Genomic DNA, 27956 nt, shown 5'->3' on the forward strand with positions numbered 1-27956 from the left:
TAGTCCTTACTCTTGCCCATCTTTCCAACTTCAAGAATTGACTGTTTACTTGCTGCCCAATAAATTTGACCCTTTGACAGGTGCCATGGTAACGATGTAATCAATGTTATTCCCTTCTCCCTTCAGTGTTTTTTTAATGTTACAGCTGATCCTGTGCATGTAGCCTACTTAAATGTTCAGCTGTCAAAGGAATGTACTAGATGTTCAATATTTAAGCTTTATACACCAATTTGTTACTGTATTGTAAAATAAAATGCTACCAACATGTTGGTTTTTAAAGCTTTTCCTTAGTGATAATTTTCAGTTCTGGATCTACTGTGGAATAGCTACAGAGCTGCTGTAAACTCTTCTGGGAAATCTCTTCAAGGAAAGAAAGAAACATTGTGAATTTCACTATTAGAAATTTCTAAAATGCATCGTTTTGAGCAGAAATTGCGATTTCAGACACCAGGGTGCCAGACAACCAGTGCTGGACTTTGAGCTTTTCAGGTAAGTGCACGCATGTGGACCCTGTGCGCTGTTTTGTGTGTTTACTTTTTCTGCAAACTTTTGCGGGAAATCACAAACACCACAACATCTGTATGAACTTGACTGAATTTATACATGACTATGTTCATGACACTTAAGAAACCTGGTTAATTGTTCATTTAAAAGAAATAACAGTCCCGAGGGTTTCGAGCCAACACATGATGATTTATTACAAAGCATTGACTGGGTTGGCCAACAAGTATAACAACATTACAAAAAATAGATATAAAAGTATTTTTACAAACCAGCACAGACCAAAAACCAATGATCCTCACATATGTGAAGGAATGGAGGAAGAAGAACATCACTATTGCATATAAATATACAAAACTGGATTTATTTTTATTTTTATTTTTTTTGCTGGTCGTCGGCATACCTTCCAGTTCTTTTAAAACCGGATCTGGACAGGATAAAATAAAGCAGAATCAACCGATCTTACCACTGGTTAATTAGGGAGGTTCAGGTGCTACACAACTAGTCAGGAAAGAACAAATAATTTATAATCACAATATAGAGTGAGCAGTAATATTAAAATCAACATAGGACTTTGTAACTGATTAGAACCACTGCAAACTTTTACGGAAAGTCATAGGCTTGGATGTACTGCACCAGGAGACACATATTGCACTGAATGCCATGCGAGCATTTGTTGTGTGCTCACTATAAAGTACATGCAGCATGCAATTATTTTAAGGGTCTCGAAATTAGCCCGTATAAAACATTAACTACCATCAAACATGGAATGCATTACAGATTCAAGTAGCACCAAAAGATAGTAGCAAGATGCAGTTACGCACTATTAGAGACTCCAAAGTACCAGGACAGCTTTTTTTAAACAAACAAAAAGAGAGATTTGTTCATATTTCAAAAAACAAAAACAAAAGTTTTCTGCTTATTAAGACGAAATTTAAGAACCTCTTCCAGTAAGACGGTGAAATTATTAACGTTCAATAACCTGTAGTAATTATACAGAAAATGCTGTAATTTCTTTGTTATTTTTTGTGGGAAAAACCTTACACTGTAAGGAGATTTTGGAGAGATGAGATTGTTTAACAGATCAGTGTTAACAGGAAGCCATTTGCAAGTCACATATTTAGAAAATTCAGTTGCTGAGGGCAAGCTAAGACACTGACTCAAGTCAATGGAAAAAATGTAAACATTCTCCCTATACAATAGGTAGTTAGATAAACAAGCTACAGAATACATATGGAAAACAATATGGTTTAGAAACCACATTATAATCACATGCATATCAAGCACACGAAGTTCATTTGGAAAAAAAAAGAAAAAAAGAAAAAAAAAAAAGGAAGGAAGTCCTGTAAAACTGATTTTAAGGGTATTTGACAGGACTTCTTAAATAAGGTTTAATAAATATGCATTGCAAGTATGTGTGAAAGTTTTATACTCACTGAAAGCTCTTCTTTTTAAAAACCCTTTAGAGGGATGAGACGTCTACAGAAATAAAACATTGTTTTAGGAAACTGAGAAAAGCTTCGAGAGCCCCACTGGAAGTGCAGTTTGAAGCAGGGAACCCATTCAAGTTTGCCTGTGGAATTGCTCTGCAGTTTTCCAGTTAGCATAGTTTCCTAAACAAGCATACACAGTAGAAATCAAGACTGAATCAACATAAAACTAAGTCACACAGTTAAAAATAGTCACTACCATCTATGTGTTAACTTTGAGGCACCACAATATCTAGCAATCAAATCTGTACAAACATAAAAAACTACATCTGCTCCCAAAGAACACCGAGTGAACTGTGAAACGTCTACAGCCAAAAGCCCTGAGCCGAAATACCCTTAGCCTATGGAACCAAAGTGGGGTTAGACGGTGCAAAATACAGTGGATCACACAAAGAAACCTACATGTGAGAACTGGACTAGACGGAGGAAGCCAAAAATACTGACAAACTGAAAACCTTATGACCAACTAAATACATGTTTATATGTTGAGCCCTCACTACTACATGATTCCTTCTCACACCTAGTCTTTTGTGATAATTCACCATGTTAGCTACGCTTGATGTACAAACAATCTGCCTGAAAATACATTTTTCATAAAAACGTCAAGTCATTCCCCATTTGATGGTTCAAAACACCAGCTGGTTACCATCAGGTTTCTTTTTCACCATCTTTAGAATTCCAACATGTTAAAAAATTATAAATATTCCCCTGTAAAAATCTAGCTTACTTCATTTTAAATTGAATTTACAAGACACTAAGTGGCATTCCAACCCAATCGCTCATCCAGCAGGAGTGCTGAAAGAGGAGGACATAAATTCGAGTATGGAATATTAGTGACATCAACATTTCATTTTCCTCGGAGTTTCCCCTTCCTTGGACTCATGCTTGAGGTTTCATCTGTGTCAGAATTGTGGCCTTTGCTCTTAGACACCACTGATGAGCTGTCTGATGAAATGCTGGAAGAACAAGCACTCTCTGGTCTTCCCTTGTCTTCTGAGTGCGAGTCCAAACTCCCACTTGTGTTTTTCCCGTCTGCCTCCTCATCAGAACATGGCTGCCAGTCCTCTAGCTCCTCACTCTCTGAGCCCTGTACAGCAATCTGAGGAACCAGAGGGACCCTCCTGACCACACACTCCTCCCTGGGCTGTGTATTTGGCACCACCCACTCAGCTTTGTGCTTGGGCCGAGCATCAGCTGGCATGCTTGGTGTGGCTGGAGTCTGTCCGACTCTTTCATCTGGCTCATCGAAACTAACTTCCTGCACGGCCTCCTGTTTTTTGAAGGAGTCACGGCGTTCGGACAAATTCAGCTTTCGCATCACTACAATCTGGCCGGCAGCAAATCCCCCGAGTCTGCCGTGGTCTGAGCCATACTGAGACTCTACCTCTGCATCCCCACCCATGTCCAACTCACAGTGAGGAACCTCTAGTGTGTGCCGCCGTGGACCGTGGGCCTTTTTGTCTCCGTGGAAGACACCAGAGAGCTTTTCAGCAGACTGGACTCTCTTCAGCAGAGGTGAGACAGGAATCTCAGTGCTCCGGGGTCGAACCCCGTGGCGTACAATAGTGGGAGGAGACAGTGTTTTACCGTGGTAGGAATGCAGGGTCTTGGCGATGCTGGGTAAAGGAGAAGAGGAGTGCTGAGGAGACAAGGCCTGGGGTGAGGAAGTGCAAGCTAGCGGTGATGGGGGGATGCTGCTCGTGGACTTGCGCCGGCCGACTTTAGCATAACGCTGAGTGCCAAGTTTGGAACCCAGGCCATGTAGTGAGCTGGGACGCATCTGGACAGCTGGAGAACTTGGTGAGCTGGAGCATGGAGAGCCACTCTGGGAAAAGTTTACATCTAAAAATGGTCACACACACAGAAAAAGAGAGAGAGAGAACAATAATCAGACAACTAAAATCTGGCTTTCATTCTGATTTTAAAACTAAACATGCAAGTTCAAACAATTGCATATTTACTCCCAAAACAACTACAGTAGCTTATCAACATCTCTATTTAACCCTTTAACAACCCAATAATTGCTGTAACAACAAAGCTGTCATATAACTATGTGTACTCTACCACAAGACACAGTGAGAGGAAATAGATTATGAAAAACGAATAATAATTTTAATGCGCATTGTGAGGAGAGAACCCCACAGCTGAACAGTTGACAGTGAAAACGTGATAGACTGCATAATCATATACTCATTTTCCCTTAGCACTGAAATAGGTGTCCATTACATTAGCCTAGTGCACTAGCTAATCAATTTCAAGTTTGTACAGCTCAGTCAAATACTGATATATTCCATACAAATATATACCAAAAAAAACTGAGCTTGGAACATCATTTAAAGCAGGCATATGTACCAGCAGCAAGGTCTGGAACTGGGCTGCGACATGGTGTGGAGGGACCGGGTGACAAGCTGTGTGTGGGGGAGCCAGGCAAACTCTCACTGGAGGACACAGAGTGATGGAGGCCAGAGGAGAAGCTGCGACTGCTGTGCATTACCGTGCTCTGCTTAGAAAGCTTCTTTAAGACGCTTCGCCGTCTGAGGGCAGAAGACACCACAGCTTTATTATTATTCTTTCCTTACATATACTTTGAGTTATTATTATTTTTTTAAATACATGTTCATAAACTATTCAAATAATAGTCTGTGTACAGCACAAAGGATTGCATACACAGGATACTTACAAACATGAAACAAGTAACAAATTTGTCAGTGTATAAAACTCAGTATATTTTTACTTATTGATTTGCTTTGTCTTTATTGTATTTTGTGTGATAAAAGTAGATAAATGTTTCATTGATGCCAGTAGAAAACCATGCAGGCGTTTCTGTAAGATTAATGAGACAGATTTATTAAAAAGTTACCGGTCCTGGTTGTCCTTTCTCCTGCCCCTCTTGCTGCGCCGGGCCATCTTGCCCTTATAACTTGTTTTCCTTGCTGGTCCGATTTTTATTGTTGTGTCCTCTAGGGCAATGGTCTGCAAGGCCACTTTGTTACCGCTCTGTAAAACAATAGAAATCGTTGTGCAAAGTTTAAATAAGCACTCAGACAAGAACGTACTAGTGGAAGCATCAGTCTTGGAGAGTGGAGACTCAGCAGTGGAGAATTAGTCTATGTATGAGTATCAATCTCACTACTGTTAGCTGTTTACTGGTGGGTTCAAATGTTAATGGTAAGGTGACTGCTACTAGTCAGCTGGGAAATATGGATGCTAAACATGGATCTGAATAACATGAATCTGTTAGAGTGGAACTAAGAAACCCCATAAGAAATATAAATTACTAAGAAATGACTGCATGACTAAAACCCCACTATAATTACATTTGGCATGAACGTCTACTGTATCACAACACAGCATGCCTCACCTTAAGAAGCAGCTCCATCATCTCTGTGTGCACCAATCCCTGCACTGACTCTCCATTCACATGAGTGATCAGATCTCCTGCTCTCAGGCCAGATTCATGAGCAGGACTGCCTTCTTCCACACTCTTAAAAAAAAAAACCCCAAAAAATTATATATACACACACACACACATACATATATACATATATACATATACACACACACACACATTATATATATATATATATATATATATATAAACAAAATACAATTTATGATGACCTTTATTCATTTGTTTATTTAGTTATTCATTTATTTATACATATTCAAATTGTAGTTCATTTGTAAACAAAAATGAAGAATTCTAAAGGCTCTCCTATGAGAACAGATACAGCACTTGTAATAGCAGAGCATCTTGCTCTTGTTAGAGAGCTCTACTGTATGGGAAAAAAGAAATCCACTGACAATCCTCTCTTTTCCACCCAACAGACCCCAATGGCAAGATTACCTGTATCCTGATACAGCTGTATGTGGGCCAATATCCAATAACAGATTTCTGTTATTTAAGTCATTATGTAGTGATCACAGTCACAAACAGTAAAACACAAGCACTTTTCAGGTTTTTCGACAATAAACAAGATTTAAGTGTGTCTGGTGCTGCTGGGTTAATACTGAGAAGGACTTTTCCAAGTATTAACTAAAACTTTTACATTTAATAAGAATACAGGGAAGTTAGTGCATTAGTCATCAAAAACCGTTACAGCAATGGAAACACTGACAAAATGCTGACTCATGGGTAATTTGTTGATCTGAGCTGCACCATGCACTGGAATTTTACCTCATATCGGGTTGGTTTCTAATGCAAATTGTGCTTTCATTATGCAAATGCAAGGAGCTATTTTAGGAGATCTAGTGTAAAAACATAACTAGACAAAACTATATACAAAACTATTCATTTGATGAAATAAAGCATTAAACTAAAGTCAAGTGCCAGTTTCTGTGAGCTCACCGAGACCATGTGATGGATGGTGTATACGTCACTATTTCCTATGTAGACACGGATGGTCTGCAGGGTGAAGCCGTACTTCTTGCCAGAACTATGGATAAAGATGGGAGGCCGCAGGCAGCTGATGCTGAGGGACAAGTCTCGATTTGGGGAGGAATCTCGGGATGAAGGATTGGATGAAATGGAGTGTGGGGAAATGGGGCTGGCTTGAAGCGCTCCACTCATGTCATCTAAATAGATGGGGAAATTACAGGAAGGGTAAAGGCCTTTACTAAGACATGCAACTTTGTTAAGCATGCAAATGGGGTTGAACAAAATATTCATGTTCATTTGTAAATGGATAGAGTTATACTAGGTCTTACACAGTGTCTCACCTGGAGTAATGATGAGGGACAGTGTTGACACAGAGGCAGATTTTGGCACTTTGCCCCCTGGAGAGAGATGCTGTCTGTCAGGTGTTTCAAGCTGGTTGCCAAAACATCTTGGACTGCCGTGTTCCCTTGGAGATGAGTGCTTTGTTCCCGTACTGTTGCTACGCAGCCTGATTCGTCGCAGGCTGGACGCAGCCACCTCAGCTGCAAAGTGAACAGGAATAAAAAAAATTACGTTCAGTATAAAGAGCAATACACCTAGAAGTACCATCATCACACCATCAACTGTATTGAAATTGTACATTCAATAATACAATACTTTTCCACTTAGTAATAAAGCTAAATTGAATAAAACACTAATAAAAGCATTAATTCAGTAGAAACAACTTCTCTCTAGTCTTGTCTCAACAACCTTGTATTAGGTTTTATTTTTAAAGCAGTATGCAACACAAGAAACTTTTTACTCCATTCCAAAACACATTTTTTTCTTTGGCACTAAACATAATGACAATTTAGCCATTTGTCATAAAGTCCTGACCTTCATCATCAGTGGAGAGTGCAACACGCGGCATGGCTTCCAGACTGTGTGTACTACTTGCCACCAGAGGGCTTACACAGCGGTCTGGCTGGGAGGAGCTGGAGGAGGCTCTTGGTCGCAGGCTATGATAAAATGTGAAATGTTGCACAGTTAACCCAGCATACATACAGAGAATCACACTTTTTATATTGTTTTAGAAAATATATAGTCAGTCCAGAGATTGACATTTCAGTTTTTAATCATTCTGTCTTTAGGAATAAGCAGACTTATAACAGACCATGGTCGGTGTCCTGAGAGTCTCCTGTTATCCGGGGCTCCTGTGCTGCTCTGCCTGTGCATCTCTCCAGGTGAGTGGCTCTCTCGGCCTTCTGAACGGTCCTCATGCTCTTCACTGTGACTTCGGTCGGATGAGAAACTCAGATTGGACGGCGTGGCCAGATATTCTGTGCTGCTGTAGACCTATAAAGCAGGGAGCAAGCAAAAAACATGAGGTAACTGTTAAATTAAGTATTATGTAAGTGTTTTAAATAAACCAATGCACTCTCATGTTTTGAAATAAAGGAGTTCTGAAAATTCTTCTTAATTGAACAGAGTACTTATGACCTTTTGAATTCAACAACACTAACCTTGCTGAAACGGTTCGACCATGAGGAAAACCGGCGAATTTCCAAAGACGACTCATCGTCGTTTGTTTCATCGTCTTCATCAGAAACCAAATGATGATAGCGATCGGATCGAGCTGAATTCATGAGGACAAACAAACAAACAATTAGAGTCCGGAACTACTGTCAGTTCTCCAAGAAAGTTAAATTGAGTACTGATATTTTAAAAAATATTTTTGTACACAAGGTTGTACATAATAGCTAACAAACTAAACAAATATGCACAGAGAAATACATATATGAATAAATGCAGCTTATGTATGGAAATGAAGCTTTAAAAAAAGCAATAAATCTACAAATGTAATAAAGAAAGATGGGAGAGTATGCTGGCAGACAAAAACACTAAAATAAACATATTTCTGTTGAATTCTGCAATTCTACAGTGTAAGAAATTGCATGTTATAGAAGCAATTTGAAAAGGATTGATGTTACCCAAATCATCATTGTTGATCTGCAGGCATTTACAATTCAAACTCAGAAAAAACATCGACAAAAAAACACCCATAATACTCACTGTCAAAATAACTGGTGTCATCATCTCCTTCTAACTGAGGGATAAATTCAGCTTTTTGGCGAAGCAGACCATTCCAATCCAGGCCGGTGAAGAATGTGTGCTGTTTAACCTCAGTTGCTCCCCCTATACATATTTCAAAACAAAAGGAAATATTCAACAGTTCAGTTGTAAAATGCTAAGAGAACACACTTACTGCATTTATATTAAGACTTTATCCCCTCTAGGAACTTGGACAAATGCTGCTCTTTTTATCTTTTAGCCATAAATACTGACTTGATTGTCTGAGGAAGCTAAAATTAGGAAGGTGACACTTGAAATGAAATGATGGTATAATTGTATATTATACACCAAATCAGCCATAACATTATGAACACTGACAGGTGAAGTGAATAACACTGATTATCTCCTCATCATGGCCCCTGTTAGTGGGTGGGATGTATCAGGCAGCAGGTGAACATTTTGTCCTCAAAGCTGATGTGTTAGAAGCAGGAAAAATGGGCACGTGTAAGGATTTGAGCGAGTTTGACAAGGGCCAAAATGTGATGGCTAGACCACTGGATCAGAGCATCTCCAAAACTGCAGCTCTTGTGAGGTGTTCACGGTCTGCAGTGGTCAGTATCTATCAAAAGTGGTCCAAGAAAGGAACAGTGGTGAACCAGTGACAGGGTCATGGGCATTAAAGCACGTGGGGAGTGAAGGCTGGCCCGTGTGGTCTGATCCAACAGATGAGCTACTGTTGCTGAAATTGCTGTAGAAGTTAATGCTGGTTCTGATAGAAAGGTGTCAGAATACACAGTGCATGACGGGTCAGGGCTGTTTGGCAGCAAAAGGGGGACCAACACAATATTAGGCAGGTGGTCATAATGTTATGCCTAAGCGGTGTGTACGTTTACATGGAAGAAATGGCAGTCATGTAGATGTTTTGTAAATAAAGACACATTTACATGTGGGACACGCTGTAGTATGGTGAAAATAATTAGCATTATTATTGTGCCTGATGTGAGACTGTCGATTATGTTTACAGGAGAGGTGAAGTTTATAAATGTTTTAATGTTATGCTTGGTCGGTGTATATAGAATACAGAATTATTATTATAGATGGTCTAGAATCTGCTGTTAATAGATAAAAGCCACGAAGGCAATTGGTAAGTTACCTGTACCAAGTCGTTCAATGGGACTCTGTCTCAGTAAACGTGTTATCAAGTCCTGGGCATCGACTGGCAAAGCATCATCACCGTCTGGCCAGATTATATCATCTAATAAAGAACATTCAGGTCAGCTATTTGGCAGGTCAAAATAAACACCATTCAAAATCTATTTACATAATGCCCAATTTCCCCAAATTAAATGAAGAGATGGTTTCATCGGGACCTACCACTAACAACTTGACCAAAAAGTTCTTCTGGTGTATCGCCAAAAAAGGGTACGCAGCCCACCAGAAACTCATAAAGAATGATTCCCATAGCCCACCAGTCTACAGGTTTGCCATAACCTTGGCGAAGAATAACCTCTGGTGCAATGTACTCCGGTGTACCACAAACCTAGAATGAAAATCCATAAACATCAAAAGAATCAAATACCACCAATGCGATGACACAAGCTCAATTCTACCAGGGTCAAGAACCCAACTCAGTATATTAAATCAGTGTGCAGTAAATCAGAACCATTTAAAAATGACCGAACTTCAATTCTGAACTAAACTTCATGTGGTGAACTAGCTGAGTTACCATAAACTGAATATAGGGAAAGAATCGGATCTCAAAATTGGCCTCTGTATAATTGATGATACATAATAAAAGTACCAACACAATACTGTACAGGTCAAGAACATGCCCCATTACCTGCTTGTCGATGAACTCTCTGGTGTCTTTCTCAATATGGCCTTCATAGAGATTTGTTGTCATGTTCATCAGGCCAATCTTGGAGAGGCCAAAATCTGTCAGCTTTATGTGCCCCATTGAGGTTATCAACAGGCTGCACACAGGGTTAAAAAGCACCACTGTATTAAACCATTTCATTACACATTTTTACCTTTACTACTATACATATATTAAGATCCTTCATTCATACTTATCAGGTTTGAGATCTCTGTGCACTATGCCGTAGCTGTGCAGGTATTCCAAAGCTAGAACAGTCTCCGCAAAGTACAATCGGGTCATATCAACAGGCAGCGGACCCATGTTTTTGAGCAGATTCGCACAATCACCACCTGTTTATAAAACACAAAGAATTATAGGTGCATTTTTTTATGCTAAAACTTGCAGCCTGAAAATTCTATTATACCCAAAAGTTTTTCTTCTTACGATCAAGTAACTTTAAACCATTACCATTTAACCATTAAGAGTAACTTTTAACTTCTGCTTGAACTTTACCTTCCACATACTCCATGACCATGCAGAGGTGCCTACGGGTCTCGAATGAGCAGAACATACTGACAACAAAAGGGTTCTCCGCAAACGTCAAGATGTCCCGCTCCACAAACACTTGCTGGATCTGGTTCCTTAGGATCAGGTTCTGCCGGTTGATCTTTTTCATTGCAAACCGTTGGCGCGTTTCTTTGTGCCTCACCAGGTACACAGCTCTGAAAGAAGACAACAGTGGCTGTTAAATTAATGTTATGATGTGGTGAGTGGGCAGCAACTATAGCTTTTTGCCCAAATTTTTCTAAAATAATTAACATACATTAATTTATCATTTTATCTAATGTTGGGCAGCCCTATCTGAAAGCAGTTTTATTTAAGTGGTGCATTAACTGTGCTAAATATAATGCTATTGCATTAATCTGCTTACCCGTATGCTCCATTACTGATCAGCTTCAAAGTCTCAAAGTCACTCTCCAGTGGTTTCCTTCGGGGTGGGGTGAGCACAGACCTATTCTGATGCTGGCAGAAAAAAAAAAAAAACAGGAAGGGATCTTTTATAATTTATGGTCCAATTGTCCAGTTTAGCCAATGTATATTTAATCTGTGCAGGGAAACTGATCACTGAATAGAACTTACATCAGACTCCTCTGTGTCCACGTTAAGGGAAGGCCCAGACTCATAGTTTTCCTCTAGCTGACTCACTTCTGCAAAAGGTAAAAGACCAAATGTAAATGAGAATAGTATATACATTCTGTGTGTTTAGTTATTGGATAGCACATAGAGTACTAGATCTTATACCATCTAAGGGATCTCGATTCAGACCCAGTTGACTGATGATGTAACGAGGAATATCCGTTTTGATGCCTTGGCCAACTTTAGCATGACCCTCTGCTGCTTCCAACAAGTGATAGAACCCTTCAGGGTCGAACTCCTGTCAATTTAAGACATAAGAGTATATGGAGTATAAGGGGTGTTCTATATCCCAGAGAATGCATTAGTTTTGTGCGTGTTGTGGTTTTACCAGACATTCCAGCAGCCTTGCAGGACGCGATATGATGATGAGAATCTTCTTTACCAGCTGGGTGATGACTGTGACCTCCTCACTCTCAGAACGTTCCAGAGCCTAGGAGCACAAGAACGATTTGTTTGATGAGACCACACACACACACACACACGACAAAAGATACAACCCAAAGCAATAATTCTTGTATGAGAGATATTTGACAGGCAATACACATTTTGTGTGGAAAATTATAACTAATACAAAGCAAACGAATAATAATAAAAAAAAAATTTAAAGAAAAGGTTTAGAAGATGATGTGACCGCAATTAAATTTCGACAGCAACATGAGTCAACAGCGAGAAAGTCATAACAGAATGCAAAGTTTGGCAACAGATTGCACATGTAACCTCCTTAAGAGAAAGTACAGCATCAAAATAACAAGCAATTTCCTCCAAGCACATTGCAGCTAGTGATTCATTTGTTCCTTCATCTGTCCTACACAAACAGAAGCTATAGCATGTATAGCATCATACGTTTGCTCATTAATGACATCAGACGGTGTGACTATTATACAGTTACACCATTGTTATACCAACAATTCACTCATGTCTATAAGAAAATACGTATAAAAACACCCAATAGGCACAGACTAGACACATAATAATAAAAAAAATTATAATAACAATGTTTAATTTCTATAGCTCCCCTATTTCACCCACACTTGCACAGCTATTCAGCTATAACTCAAATGAACTGAGTCAACATAATGTGTCATGGTTGCGAAGAAAATATCTTCATCTCTTTCCCCAGCTTAATGAACTAAATCAAGTACACACTGGCATTCATTACACTGCATAAGACTGTCATATTATTTAAAAGATTGTAACACAAATGTGTACAGGGTAAAAGTGGTAGAAAGAAATGAGCAAAAAAAAATAATAAAAAAAATACAGAGCTTATATACTTGAGGCAGTGACTACAGGATGTGGGAAACACTTTAATAAGCTTAGCTTTGTGCATAATGTCCACAGCAGCCCTGCAATCTGACAGCAAACGATGAGTCCTGCCTGGGGCTGTCTACACACTACACAGAAGGTGGGGGTTGCTATGGAAACTAAGGCTCTCTAGGAGCATGGAAGATTCTCTAGCCCAGAGAGGGGGATCTGCATTTTTAACCCTAAGCCACAAAGGTAGGATGACACACAGGGAAATTCCCTCCCAGATCCCAGTGATCCCTCAGTCTTGCAATTAATGTCTTCTTTGTGAATGACGATAATGTTTGAAGTGGCATTAAGAAGTCGCTTATTATTTTTTTTTATTTTTACTGAACCTGTTGCTCTTTTTTGAGAGCAGTGTAGGATGTGGAGCAGGGTAGAAAGAGTAAAAGGAGAGGGAGATGAGATAAGATGGCACATGCACTTTTGTCACACTGGTGACAGGCACAGTGTGGCTCAGTGCAATGTTACTTCTCCTCTCGGAGACAGCAGGGGGTTTGTTCTGCCTGGTACCGACAGAAACTGCGCAGAAGCAAGCTTCAGAGATCACTGTCAGCTCAGCTAGCAGCTTGTGCCACAGATGAGCAATAAACAGCCTGCTATAGCCAAAGAGCAGATAAACCAAGCAGTATTAAAAAAATGGCAAACCTGTAGATCAGTAAATTTTCACATTTTGGAAAAATAAGGTGTTCGTTTAGGTGAGTGGTTATATCCGTGGTTCATAACATTCTCTTCGAGGCATTTTTCACCGCATATTGGTCATGATCATCATTTTGATCATTTGTTGTAGTGGAAGCAGACTGAAAAAAAAATCATAGGCCCTTCAAAGACATAACTCGAGGACAGCATATTTAGTGTTGCACCTTGTTGTGCACGTAAACCTATTGGGGACTATAGGGAATGCATATGTAGCTGAAATGGCTTTTAACTATACTGCTTCAAAGTTAGAAAGCTAAATTTACAAGCAGCCAAAATAATTACTGTTGTAGGAATTCTCGACAGAATTCAACGGCCGTCCTTCAACAACTGTCCAATATTAAAGTCGGTATCTGCAATTCACACTGAAAGAAACATGTAGTTGGTTTCATGTCACACCTCATGCAGCAGCTTGTCAAGATTCTCCTGCAGCTCTAGAAAGTAGAGGGAGGTGATCAGGCCTTTCTGTGACTTGTCCAGACAGTCCCTGGCGAGCTCCACCAGCTGGTGCTGGATAAAACCCAGTACTCCATCTCCGAGAGGTAAAGTGCTGTCAGCAGAACAGTGTGTGACGATCTCCAGCAAGCGCTCCTCCATCTGGGCCGTCGCCTGGGCACAAGAGCTTATCGTTAGACTACCTGAAGTATACAAGATATTCAATTCAAAATGAAATGCTTAAATGAACAGTTTGTGTGGATTATGAGTACAGCAGATAAAGGGAAGCATAGGAAGCACAGGATACCTTAGGAAACCTTTCCTTGTAAACATGGTTCATCATCACAGTTTCACTGTCAAAGGAGCCACTTGTTCGTCCAGGACTGTAACAAGAAAAATAAAATGAAACAAATTTTCCCATCAATATTTTAGATCCTAAATCCTTAATGATCTAACTGAAGTCTATGCTTCCATTACCCATGAGTAGGTTGTGTTGGGAAGGTGTATATTATGAGCAGTAAGCTGCGTGTGGGAGGCAACCTAATCTAGAGAGAAAGACCTACTGAATCCTTTAACATACAGGCTAAGAGTGCACTAGTAACAGTAGGAACACAATACTGCAAAACAAAACAAGCAATACAACACTCTACACAATCACACAGATTAACGTGCAAGGCTAATGGCTTGCATTAAAAATGCAGAAAGGCATATTTTACACTAAAACTAATGAGGAGACACACAGGTTGGAGGGATTACCTAAGACTACGTGAGCGAGGGCGTATGAAAGATGAGCTTCGGCCATCCTCATCAGTCATACTCTCCGAGCTACGGAAGTGTCTGAACAGGAAGTGGAGCTCGTCTTGCGTGGGCTGGTATGGAAGCTGGTGCAAGCGTTCTTGGGAAGAGGAGGAGGACTGCAACAGAATTCAGCAGAACTAAGCGCTTTAATATAGAAGAAAACACTAACCATAGCACTTTTTGTGTTGATTTTTCCTCCACAGCAGAGCTCACACACAAAACACACACTGCAACCATAAACAAAGCATTTCCCCACCAACTATCATGTTTTACTAGCTACAGAGATGAGTTTTATTATGAAGGATTAGATTGATTACTCAACATCCTACCTAACTATTGTGAGGAGAAGGCTGCTTCCCTTGGCTTTGAGGGTAGGAAATCATCCCACAATAAATGATCTATACTCATTATCAAGATTTTTTATTTTTCTAAAGGCACAGGCTCCATCCTAGCTGTTTGCAACAACCGAATGTTTGTGTCTGTTCTTGGTTATTTTCGATTTTTAACAGCAATCCTCTGGCAACATTCTGACAGCCTTGCAGCCTCTTCCTAACAGGTTTGAAAGTAATATATCTGCTGGTGGTTGAGGAAAAATACACAGCCATAAAAGTAGAATAACAACAGGACTTAACCGATGTGTGTGAAGCCCAGCTTTGTCTCAAAACTGAACAAACACTGAAGACACTTACAGAGACAGTGGAGCTGGGTGGATTGGTGCCATACCCAGATGATGGAAGTGAAGCCAGTGACCACCTTCTACCTTCAGCCCTGAAAGGACAAAAAAAAAATTGTTTGCAGAAAGACCTTACTGAAAAACAGCATTGGAAATAATTGCAGTTGACACATGAGCCGAGACATTCAAGCAAGGTTTTAGTGTTAATGACAGGGATATCATCATTAAATCACCCCCATCTTTACAATTATATTACTCTCCTCTCAACGCTTTAACAACATCACAGGCAAAATACCACAAAAATGCTTGTGATTTCAATAACAGGAAGGCTGCCTCATGCGAATGACATTAAAAACCTAATCTGTGCTTAAGAAGCTGGAGAACTAAAGTTTTAAAGGGAGTCATGGAAATTGGGAACTTAATTGTTCTTTCAGAAATCTCAAGTAAACCAACAGAGTGAAGGAGAGATTTGCTACCTGTCAGTTCGAGCCAGGTGGCTGAGAGGACATAGAGAGAGGTGAAGAAAGATAGCGTCAGAATTACATGTGATGCACAGAGCAGACACACATCACTGTTTGCCACAACAGGAAAAAAAAAAAACACATGGTTTGTCTATAAGCTCCATAAATAAGACATTCGAGGAATTACTCACCTGCGAGCAAAAGGGAAGTTGAGGGAGGCGATGGCTGACACATTTCTTGGGCTATCTAAAGGACTGCTGGCAGCTGGAAAGAGACCAATCCCCACATATAAAGAAAACACAGGGAGAAGAATTTTTGAGGACATACTTTGGTGCTGTGCCAAAAATAATAAAGAACTTGATTAGGAAATAAAATCCCCTGGTTTTCAACATGAACAAAGCATTTGAATAAGAAAACAATGAGGGAGTACCAACTGGACAGAGCCGGTAAAACACTCTTCTTTTTTATGCTAATTACTATAGGATAGGTTACGCGCAAATGTAAAGAAGTTTGCAAACTGTGGTGCGCTAATAGTCAGCTTGTGTAAGTTCACTGTGTGGATGCAGTCTGACAGAGGAGCTTGTGTTTGTGCTCTCCACACTGTGCAAAGCACATGACCATGAGCAACAATCACCTACAAAGAATCCTGGATAGTCCAGTGCTGCTTATAAAAGAGTAAAACCGTCTGGTCTACTTTAAAGTGCTCTGGGTTTTTCCATATATCCAGCAATTGCAGATAGCAGATGTGATGCAGAAACATGGCATTACTTGAAATTAAACGGTGATCGTTACTTCTGATATCTGTTCTGTCTTTTGGCCATATACATCAGATACACAATAGTCTGTTGTTTTAGTCAGCAATGAATGAATGAATACTAAAAAAAAATACATAAACACACAAACACATGAAATAATAATGAACACACAAATGACTAGACGTACAAATAAATATTCCATAGAATCAAGTTAAGAATTATTATTTTTAATTATTTTTAGGGGGAACAAAAATTCCTCTGATGAGCTCATGTACATATATAAAAATGAGTCCTACATTTCATCACCCATTCATAAAGACATGGGTCAGAGTCTTATTTCTATATATATATATATATGGCATTTACATTTACGGTGTTTGGCAGATGCCCTTATCCACAGCAACTTCAATCTGAGGGCAGACTGGTGGCCCTGGGATTTAAACTCACAATCTTCCAATCAGAAGTGCAGTACCTACTGAGCTACCACATCCCACTAGGACATGAACCCTACACAGCTCCACACTTCATATACAACAGATCTGTGAGAAACAATGTACAGGCATGCTGAAGTTCAATATTCAACACATTTTAATTCATGACCAAAGCACATTGAGAAACCAATCACTTTAAGTAAATAAAGTAAACAAACAGCATTCTTACCTTAACAACACACTAATAACATTTTTTTAACTATACATTTTGGATTTTGTTCAGAATAAGTCGCCCAGTGTGACTCACTCACGCGACTGCTCCGGAAGATGCCCTCTCTGGTAGAAAATGCCATTACAATCTATTTGTGGTAGAATATTTCTGTAATGTCAACTGTGCGCATTAATGCCACAGGCAGCAGTGCCGAGATTTCAATCAAATTCAAGGGTGTGTCTGAAAACTACAGTAATTATGGCAACGGCGGTGTGACATACTGCCTGATCAAGTCTGCCATGAAAGTTTGGCATAAACCAGACAGGGTTAGCACAAATCACACCAGAGGTTTAAAGACACAGATCAGAAAGTCAGAAACACAAAAACAAAGACACACAAAACTATCAATTGTTGGGTACTAGCTGGCAATCCTGTGTTCTTGAGCTTGACAACGTCTTAACCAGGTAAATATGCAAATTCTGTAACAACAATAAATCAGCTGCCTATCACTCACTAAATGATTTCAACAATAAATAAAATCCTTATCTGTTCACCAGGAAAAAAGCTCAAACTCCGATAGCCTGGAATCCTTCTTGCTCTCATGTTGTGGTATCGGACTCTTCCACTCTCTCACTCCCATTTGCATTGTTTACACTCTCTAACACACACGCGCACTAAGGCAAACGCACACACACACTCTTAACTCCTGATTTGCTGTGGCTCCTGTCCGTGTAACCGGACTCCTTTGTAATTCCGATTCCCTGACACAGCGCTGGCTGCAAATTACTATTACGGGGTTATATTCATCATGTCATATTAAATCAAAGTCATTTTTCTTCCATTGACTAAATAATCATGTTTATGTTTCATTTTTACAAAAATAAATAAATAAATACCCATACACTTTACGTGAAAACAGGAATAGATCAGTGTGGGTTTTTTTTAAATGCTCCTCATACTACTTCACTGGAGGGGTCCAGTGTTTGTTAATGATCACTTTCATATGGCCAGCAAAGCTCATTCAAATAGACCTCTGTGCTTCGAAACCTTCTATTTGGCCTCATCATTAAAGACAACAGCAGCAGCACAGAGTAAATTCCTGCTGTCACACCTCTCTTTGTCAATCTCCTTGTACATTACTGGCCAAGCGGTCAGTGTGAAGCAACCTTGGGTGGGACAACCCCGTAACATGCCTTGTTTTCTTGTAGACGATCAGATAATAAGCACTGATTACGTACACAAAATAATCTGATAATAGCAAACAGATCCAATTTTGTCAGCAAGATCGTGTTTATGTGCACCGACGTAATCTGATAAGGGAAAAGCTCCAGGATTGTAAAAAAATAAATAAATCTGTAATTCAATAACCAGATTTTAGTAATCGTGTAAGTACTGTAGATGTTAGACTTTTGCAAACAACAAAGAATGTGTAAACTCCTGTGTCCTGAAGACTTGTGTATGTTTTTAATTCAGCATGATGCATTTCTTGTGTGTTCACAAAAAGCACAATAAACTTCTTGGTAATTATTTATCTAACTTTACACTGACGCATTTTTAATCTTGCTTGAAAGACAGAGATAACCCTTTTTCCTGAATTCAGCTGTTTGCACACTGGTGATCAGTATGACTTTAGTTGTTAGCTCATCGATTTATTAAGCAGTGCCGTGAGTTTGTGACGTCAAAGCATGTGCATTTTTTTTTTATTATTATTATTACTGTGCCCTTTAAGAGTTGTGATGTTCTAAAAATTTGCTCCATGTCTGGTGGAGCATGGAGGGACAATCCTGAGCAGCCACATAACATTACAGACACCGGCCAGGACTACTGCTACTTTTGGTGTTTTGTAAACCTGATTAAAATCAAAGGGATCTCAATGGCTGATTGTGTTGAATGAAGCTGTTAGGGGAAATCTATCTTTAGGAGGACTCTCTCACCTGTGTGGACTGACAGGGGTGAGAGAGGGCGTGTCGGCGAAGGCGTACCAACCCCAAGGTTCTTCCTACTGCTGCGGCAACTGTGACAAAAACACACAAGAGGGTAAAAAGCAGGGTGACTTAAGACTCATCATCAGTACATAGCAAACAATTTATAGCTTTTCACATGGACCAAAGATACATTATTGTGTATGCTCTTTTACAGCACTGCGATTGGATTGATCGATCGATAGACATATAGACAGATATCAAAGGGTGGATTTTCTTTCCATTAGCAATATCATACAGAACAGTGCACTTATGCCTGCTTTCAATACACAGTACAAAATACACGTTGCTCCCCCGTCTGTACTTATGGACCACAGAGAATCCAATCCAATCCAAAGCACAGGATTCATCAGATGAATTAATCTGAATTAGGATTCACGGGATGAATTCATCTGATTTAGTCTTTGAGAATGAATCGCATTGGTGAGGCCAAGCAAGCCCGTGCGCAGTGCTGCCATGTGTCCTCGTGCACCACAAATCACATTCAAACCCACTCAAAACAATGTCACATGCCTGATTCAGTAAGTTTGGGATCAACAATCAGCACTTCTATCATCTTACCTTTTGGATCGCTTAAGCATCACTCCAGTGACGAAATGAGCTTTGCTGCTCGTAGCTGCACTCCAGCAACTTGGGTCAGACATGGCATTTACTTACGTATTTATCTCGCTAGCTAGCCTGCGCGTGATGTTTGTTGTCTCGTTGTGTGCGAGCTCAAACTCGCTAGCCAAGTCTCACCCAGAAGTCCTCCTCTTGCTTTAGGCTCTCAGTTTGCATAACTTAACGAGGCACAGACAATAGTCAAGAGAAATAAGGTGACCTCATTCCTGGGTTTTGTTTTGGTTAGCTAACGAGCTACGTAGTTAGTTAGTTAGCTTAGCTTAGCTAGCTGGGTTGGTACATTGGCAACTGGTACATCGAACTTTCAACTTTTCTCATTTGGACTGAAACGTGCTCCATCACCGCCTGGCTCTGTTGCAAAGTCGAGCATTCAGTCGCTCTAATAACTTTGACATATATATTTTTTTGAGCTTCTTTTTTTTTTTTGTCCTCCTCTCTTAATTCACGACATCCCAACCCACTCTCTTAAACTTCGCTGCAGCTTTTGTGTTGTGTGCCTGTTGTGATGATTACCGGGCGATGACGTTGGAACGTACCATCTCGTCCACTGTGGGGGTGAAATACGAGCCAATATACAATTCCAGACCTAAGAGTAATATCTAGGATATTTTGTCATGACGAGCTGACTCATTTGACCGGAGTTCTTGTTATTGTTCGTGTCACAGTTATTGTCTTTGACCTACAGCTAATATTTCGAAACTTTTCTCTTTCATGACCACATGGTTAGGACTGCCAGCAGCGAGCCAAAGAGCAATGACGTCATTTCCTCACGTGTTAACGTAGCAGCTAGTCAAAATAGAGTCCTGTATAACGCAAGAACTAAACTTTAGTAATGACGTCCAGGAAATAGTAAAGTGATTACAGACTGACACACAATATAACTAATATTTATGTGGGGAGATGTAACACACACACATACACACACACACACACACACACATACACACACACACACACACACACTCACACACACACACACACACACTCAATTATATACAGCCAGCATTAATGGAAAAGTCCACCTTGAAACACATCCAGTTGTTTGATATTGAACTATTTGTAATGTGTTTAGCTATTATGGTGCCAATTTGTTTCTCGGCGCTGTGTTTTTGTAATTCTTGTGAGGGGTCAGCTGTTTGTGTCACACAAAGTAGTGATGTAGTGAAGTCATGTTTTATTTGCTCTTGGCTGTGTAAGCAGCCATGTTGACATGATGTCATATGCTGAATCCTGGGGCTGAGGGGACCTTCCAGATTAGTAGTAAGTAAGCTAATGGGGCTTTTTCTTTTGTTTTTCCCAGTAGGGAATCGGAGTTACAAGCGATATTCACAGCTATTCGTAATTCCAGCTTGCATTCAATAAACGAAAAAGAAAGGGCAAAAAGAAACTAAACATGAACTCCGCAACTTGGTGACAAATCAACATGGCCACTCTCACAGTATAGAGTGTGAAATCTCCCTCCTTTTGTAAATACGTTTATAAAATTATTTGCTATAGATCGGTTAAAATTTGACACCATGTGTGGTTTAATCTATACAAATGACCATATTCATCACTGGTTTGTGACAACAATGTTTAGAGTTATTACTAACGTTATCCAGCTTCCATGTTGATAACGCTACTTGCCGTTTTGAGGCATCTGTGGTAGAAAGGTGCCAAGGTGGTAAATGATGTTATTACATCTTGTAAATTAGCACTTACAAGGCACCAAAACACCCCTTAATTCCCTCTGGTGCCACGGTTAGCACACAGTGGAAAAGAACTGTGGGTAATGTAGGAAACTAGAGTGAAAAACCCTACACATAAGTGAAAGAAGTCAACTCAGTATTTCATTACAGGTTAAATCCTGAAAGCCACTGAGGATCACGGGTTAATTACACAGATTAATATTCAAGTCATTCAGGGTGGAATTTTCCTATAAGACAGAGGGTGTAATAACTGCTATAGTCATAATGACACTAATGGGCCAGTAGTCTACAAGCTTGTATAATGACTTATTTATAGTCTAATGGCATAGGGTGTGTTTATTTATTTAAAGACTACAATTTGGAGATAATTATGGTCTTATGTATAAATATATATATATAAATAAATAAATAAAAAATAAATAAATAAAACCTCCTATTTAGCTGGTAAAGCTACTGTAGAAAAATGCCTGTCAAAAAATAAACTCTTGCTTTATTGTTAATTCTGATTATAATTTATGTGGTAATCTTTCAGCATGTAAGACGACTGGCTTACCTCCACGGATGAAGGGTTTGTAAAGGGCTGCAGGGACTGCATGGGCTGCAGGGGCTCGGAGTGATTGGGCTCTGGTTGGGTGACAAACTGAAAGTCAAGACACGTTTACATGTGTTAGTGCTCTGACTAAGTGTATCTGTGCTGCCTTTAGTTTCCTACATGACCTTTTGTTTTTGTTTTTTAGCTGAGCTACCAACAAAAAGCAGCCCACATTTGTAACTTCATCAGATTAATGAATTCTAAGTAACATATGTTATATTTTTACTATCATGGTGACGTAACACTTTAATTTTCCCCAGGAGGGATTAATAACATTGAGTCTTGTCTTACTGCGTAGCTGAACATAAGACCTAAGTGTAAATCAGTGAGGAAACTATTCCCATGACATACTATTTTGGTTTCAGACACTTTCATATATTAAAAAGAGATTTGTTTGTCAGTGAGCATGTACTGACACACTGAAATGACAGACATGAAGTCTGATTATATGAGTGTAATTATGAAGTATGTATTTTGTAAATTCTTGTGTGTTTGGAGACTTAACAGCACACAGATTTAAACTATTTCAATTGTCAGACTTTTCTCACAGAATGCAAATGCTAATGTACATTTTATAAACACACATTATTGCAGAGATGTACTTAAAGATGTCGAGATGTGCTATGTTGAATGAGCATTGGGTTTGTCCAAAAGAAAAGACTTGTGGGGTGTGAAATCCTGGTTAATAACTTGCCGAGTAAGATTCTTAAAAGTGAAAACGCATACCTTCTGTCAGCCCCATCCTATTAGTACATGTAAGTGTTACAACACTAAGTGTTGCAGTGCAAAGTGCTGCTGTTGACAAAGCAAGAGGTAGGTGTCAGACATGAGGAAGAAGAAGTGTTGGGCTTCGTCGTAGTTCGCATGGAAGGGGAAAAGGCAAAGGGATAGGAGCTGAATAATATTAGACCAATCTAAATATGATTAGTACAGGCTGATGACTACAGCTTCAGCTGACCAAATCTTCTGTGGCACCAATAACAAATATTTCCAGAAATGAAAAAGAGGATGTGAAAGAGTAGGAAGAAAAAGACAAACAATCTCAAATGAAATTCAATTCGCACTAGCTGACCTTTTCACAGTTCCATGGTGCTGTGGAACTGTGTCATAAGTATGTTTTGTCTTTAGTGACTATACACCGATCAGACATATCATTAAACTGACCTGCCTAATGTTGTGTAGTTTCCCCCTTGTACAACCAAAACAGCCCTGACCACTTTGAGATATGGACTCCACCAGACTTCTAAAGGTGGTCTGTGGTATCTGGCACCAAGACATTAGCACATAGGTACTAACCCCTGTATCCTGGGAACACTACACCAAACCTGCTGTTTTGGAGATTGTCTAGCCATCACAATTTGTCCCTTATCAAAGTCGCCATTTTCCCTGCTTCCAACACATCTACTTCCAGAACTGACTGCTCACTTGCTGTCTAGCATTTCCCACCGCCTGACAGGTGCTACTGTATGAGATAATCGATGTTATTCACTTCAACTGTCACTGGTTTGAGTCTTATGGCTGACTTTGTATATACAGACAGGTGGCATGTGGACAAATTATAATTATTTTAGCTTTCTCCAGCATACTGAAGTTAAATGAACTTAAATTAAGGATATGAAAATTAAATAATGAATATGAGGTCTAAGACTTTCGGCTGTAAGCAAATTGGGTGTAAAGTAAGAAAGAAAGCATTGGTGAGCTCAGGAACAGCAAAAGGAAGACCAGATAAGTGTGTCTCAAAACACAGTCTTAAAAAGTACAGTTTTGCCACAATATCATGGACAGATGAGATAAAGATCAACTTGAAGCAGAATGATGGGAAAAGAAGAATATGAAAAAGCAAAAGATCTGAAGCACAGCACCTCATCATATGGCAGTAGGCTTCAGTCTTACTCGTACTCAGCCCAGCATAGCTGCAGGCTTTCATTCCATTCAAACAGCAGGACACTTAGTAGTGACTGGAGCCCTAGATGACCTGTTTAAACAAGTGGAAACAGGTGGAACTCCTGCCTGGTTGGAATGAAAGCCTGCAGCCAAACTGGCCCTTTGTGGTTAAGATTGAAATCTTGTGACGTGGACGTGGATGCCTGCCAATGGAGCCGTTTCCCTTGTGTTTATTGATGATGTGACTGCTGACAAAAGTAGCAGGATGAATTATAGGTCTGCATATAAAAACATTTGACCAGAATTCAGTTGAGCATGCATTTCACACTGAAGGCAAAACTGAAAGCAAACAGGCTCAAGAACAAGGAGGAAGTGAAGACAGCTGCAGTAAAAGCCTGGCAGAGCATCAGCAGTGTGTGAACAAGCCATGTGATGTCTATGAGACTTCGAGCAGTCACTGACTTTAAAGGATGTCCAACCAAGTATTATAAAAGATCGTTTAATTTATGATTTATTTGTCCAAATATGGAGAAGTGTGTTATTTCAATTGAGCAAAACATAACTAAATAAAATCTAATCTGTTTGGGGCCTATTATAATTAAAAAAAAAAAAACACTAAAACCACCCTAGGGTAACACCAACCTTTCATAAGAACTGGGTTGTGTGTGTAGATTTGAATTTTACATTAGTATGGGACCATTCTTTAAGAAAAGCATGTTCTATAGTGCTTATCCTACACAGTGTCACGGGAACCTGCAGTCTGACCCGGGGGAATTGGGGCAAGAGACAGGGGACTCCCTGGACAGTGTGCTAATTCATCACAATGCACAATCATGCACAGACTCTCTTTATTATGCTACAGACAATTTAGAGAGGCCGATCAGCCTACAACATGTGTACTGGGACTGGTGAGTACCCAGAAGAAACACAGGAAGAACATGCAAACACACGGTGGAGGCGAGACTCAAACCGCTAAACCACTGTGCCACCGTAAATCATGCCCTGACTACTAAGCTCATTTAAACTCACAAACTTACCTTTAGATACTTGAGTACATGGAAATGTGGAGAAAAATAGTTTATCAACAACAGCAGTCACTAAAAATCATAAAGAGAGGATCTTTAAGTCTATGTAATGATAACGTACATCTGAATATCTTCTATGTGCAACATCTTACCTGTGAAATGCTGTGCAGCTATGCATCTTTGTAAATAGCATTTAAACCATTAGGTGTTCCAGCAGCAAGCAATTTTTCAACATGCACCAAAGTCCCATCAGCTATTGTAATTACACTCATTAGTGTCCAAAGTCCAGGTAAACTCAACTGAAGCAAAACACCGGTGTTGAAAACACTACATTTCAGAGCAACTGATTTTCTTTATTGTCCAGTGTTGACACTAAGGATAAAAAGCGTCATCTCTCTTCGTGGGTGTGATATTCATAATTTGTGATTTAAACCTGACTGGATCTTCAAAAGATGAGAAAAAAAAAGGTGAAGATTGGATTAGACCTGCACAAATGGTCCTCAGCCTGGCAAGCGAGGAGCACCTAACAGTGCAATGGATAGCAACATGTGCTGCAAAAACATGAGGGTGTTGTCATAGTGATGCGAGAGAACTGGAGGAGAACCAACTGTGCAGAAAAACCCTCGGTGCTCTGCAGTGCCATCAGTTCGTTTGTTTAATCATTCTCTATCCTCGCTAACAGCAGCTCGCTTAAAAAACGGCCCAATCGCAATCCTACGCCGTATAGTCGCGTATGAATATGTGCTAGTTTTCTGTTAAGTAAAGCAGAAACTGTGATCGTGTACATCATATCGTTTAGCTTAATGACAGAGAAAAACTGACAATGAGCTGCGGATATACGCCTGTAATATGGATCAGCATCCAACGGGCAGAGGAGGGCAGCTATATTTACATAGTGCTTGGAGTGGGAGGACAGAACATGAGTACCGCAGTGATCGACTCTTAAAGCAGGCTGGAAAAGGGGTCGAGAAAACAAGCAAAACATTTCTTGTGACAGCGTAAAATATAGAGCCGGTGTTTGTTGTCTGTCTTGCTAATTACATCTGTTCACGAGACCGGTGTTATAGTGATTAATGTCTTCAGATATCTTCACATGCTGGAACTATATGCTGAAATCTCTCTGAACTGCTTTCCACATTTCTGAGCAGTGTTTATACTATTCTCCATCATCGAGCACGTTTAAAAATACTCATGCCAGCTGCGCAAGTAATGTTTCTGTTAGTTATTAAACAGCTCCACACATCCCTCATAATAACCTGAAGCCATGACTCAGGACTCTACTTTGTGTTCATTAAGGCACTGAAGCAGAAGGTTACACATTGTGTGTAGGCTGTAGGGTGTATCTCTGTTGTACTCCTGAGTACTTAAGCCTTGTTATCTAACTGATATGTGATCCAGGCTGTGAGTAAGAATGCGAATTCTGGTAGGCTGCCTAGACACGGTGTGAGAGACCATAAAATAAATATGAAAGGAAATCACTGCATGATTTTCCCTGGTACTTTCTAATCTTAATTTCATATTTCAGTAGTTGAATCCATAATGTTTGTTTAGTGAGACCGTTGACTGTTTTGGGTGTATGTTAAATCACCAAAACCAAACAGTGAAAACTTTTAACACTCCATTTGAATGGTTCACAAGGAAGCAAGGCCCACAGCATATTTCCCCATAAACTAATAATAACTCTTGATTTTTAATGACTTACCCATACTTAATTAGCTCCACCTCACACGTCTCAATGTGTTGAAGGAAAAACTAAATGATTTCCATTGTCTAACATACTGGCTGACCCCAAGCTGCAGATATAAGCCGTATTATAAATTAGGAGCCTTATGGATCGAACAGGGTTTTATATGCTGCAACACAGCAGAATGAACAGCCTCAGATCAGTCTCAGTGTGTCTGTCACAAATAACAGAGGTGCAAGAAAAATCTGGAAACACGCCAAGCAGCTCAGCATCTCTGAGCTGTTATAAATAAAGCCACAGGATAGCTTTATAGCCTATAGTAGTAGTAGTAGTGTTTTATATCGTTTCACTTCAACTATGGTACACAGACTAGTATATAACTAGGCAAAAGCAATTCCATTTTGTGTGCTTAATAACAAATTTTAACAATAGAAACGCATGGAAATATAACAGAATGAATCAATTGTAAGTGGGTGCTCCCCAGTCGCAGCTCTTTCCCCCTTTACTTACAGTCTACTCACCAGCAGTGAGGGATTTCCCCTCGTCTTCCAGCAGCTACTCCTAAATTATTCATCATCATGATGGAAGAATTTTTTTTTATTTATTATAAAAGAGAGAGAGAGAGAGAACTTACTCCAAAGTGAGGGAGGGGATTTTCAGCTTGTCTCTCCTCTTCATGCCTCCCAGTGATCGGCAACAACCAAAGTGCTGAAAGCTGGATCAGATCTCAGGCAGAAATCCCCCACATCGCCCTGTCTCGTCCGCACAGAACCAGAGTCCTATTGTGTTCCAGGAGATCTGATCCAAACGGAATCGACAGGATCTCCACGGACCTCCGAGTGAAAGATGCGCTCATGTCTCGCGAGTAACTAGTGAACAGGTTTAAAGGGAAGGGAGGAGGAGGAGGAGGAGGAGGAGAAAGAGAAGAAGGAGGAATGTGGTGATGGGTATTCTAGCATAATTAAATATAGCCACGAACAAAATCAAGTAAGGTTCGGATAGAACAAAAGCGACACAGGATGTAGAACCGCGGAAATGAATAATGATTTGACCTGTAGAGGTCAGCAGAGTTGAGCTGAGCGAGAGCGCGTGCCTTCGTTGCATCCTCAACTTAGGGGTCAGCGCGAAAGTGTCCGGCAGATTAATTGAATCTTAGTTTATTTAACAAAGACATTAAGGATTTCTCAGAAGTTATTCCTGAGTGCATGCTGTAGACAGGACAAACATTCACTTTGACGC

The 27956-nt window shown here is 39.9% G+C and overlaps 1 protein-coding gene across 8 annotated transcripts; it reads right to left on the reverse strand.

Moving 5' to 3' along the window:
• Positions 1-672: 672 nt before the first annotated feature.
• On the reverse strand, positions 673-27752 carry mast3b (microtubule associated serine/threonine kinase 3b). Of its 8 annotated transcripts, none has more exons than XM_058401452.1 (28): positions 27352-27752; positions 22086-22172; positions 19176-19255; positions 16036-16108; positions 15860-15880; positions 15400-15478; positions 14669-14826; positions 14220-14295; positions 13877-14086; positions 11805-11906; positions 11582-11714; positions 11420-11487; positions 11211-11302; positions 10793-11001; positions 10491-10629; positions 10262-10394; positions 9796-9961; positions 9575-9676; positions 8422-8544; positions 7872-7984; positions 7523-7704; positions 7246-7367; positions 6711-6911; positions 6340-6566; positions 5353-5475; positions 4852-4988; positions 4344-4525; positions 673-3833 (listed from the first exon to the last, which is right to left on the reverse strand). In XM_058401452.1, the coding sequence occupies exons 1-28, from the start codon at positions 27393-27395 to the stop codon at positions 2839-2841; spliced, it is 4377 nt and encodes a 1458-aa protein (XP_058257435.1). In that variant the 5' UTR covers positions 27396-27752; the 3' UTR covers positions 673-2838. The 8 variants fall into 8 exon arrangements, with proteins under 8 accessions (XP_058257435.1, XP_058257436.1, XP_058257437.1 ...); XM_058401453.1 differs by lacking the exon at positions 27352-27752 and adding an exon at positions 25186-25226; XM_058401454.1 differs by lacking the exon at positions 15860-15880.
• Positions 27753-27956: the final 204 nt, after the last annotated feature.

This window comes from Hemibagrus wyckioides, linkage group LG10 (assembly GCF_019097595.1).
Source record: "Hemibagrus wyckioides isolate EC202008001 linkage group LG10, SWU_Hwy_1.0, whole genome shotgun sequence".
NCBI lineage: Eukaryota > Metazoa > Chordata > Actinopteri > Siluriformes > Bagridae > Hemibagrus > Hemibagrus wyckioides.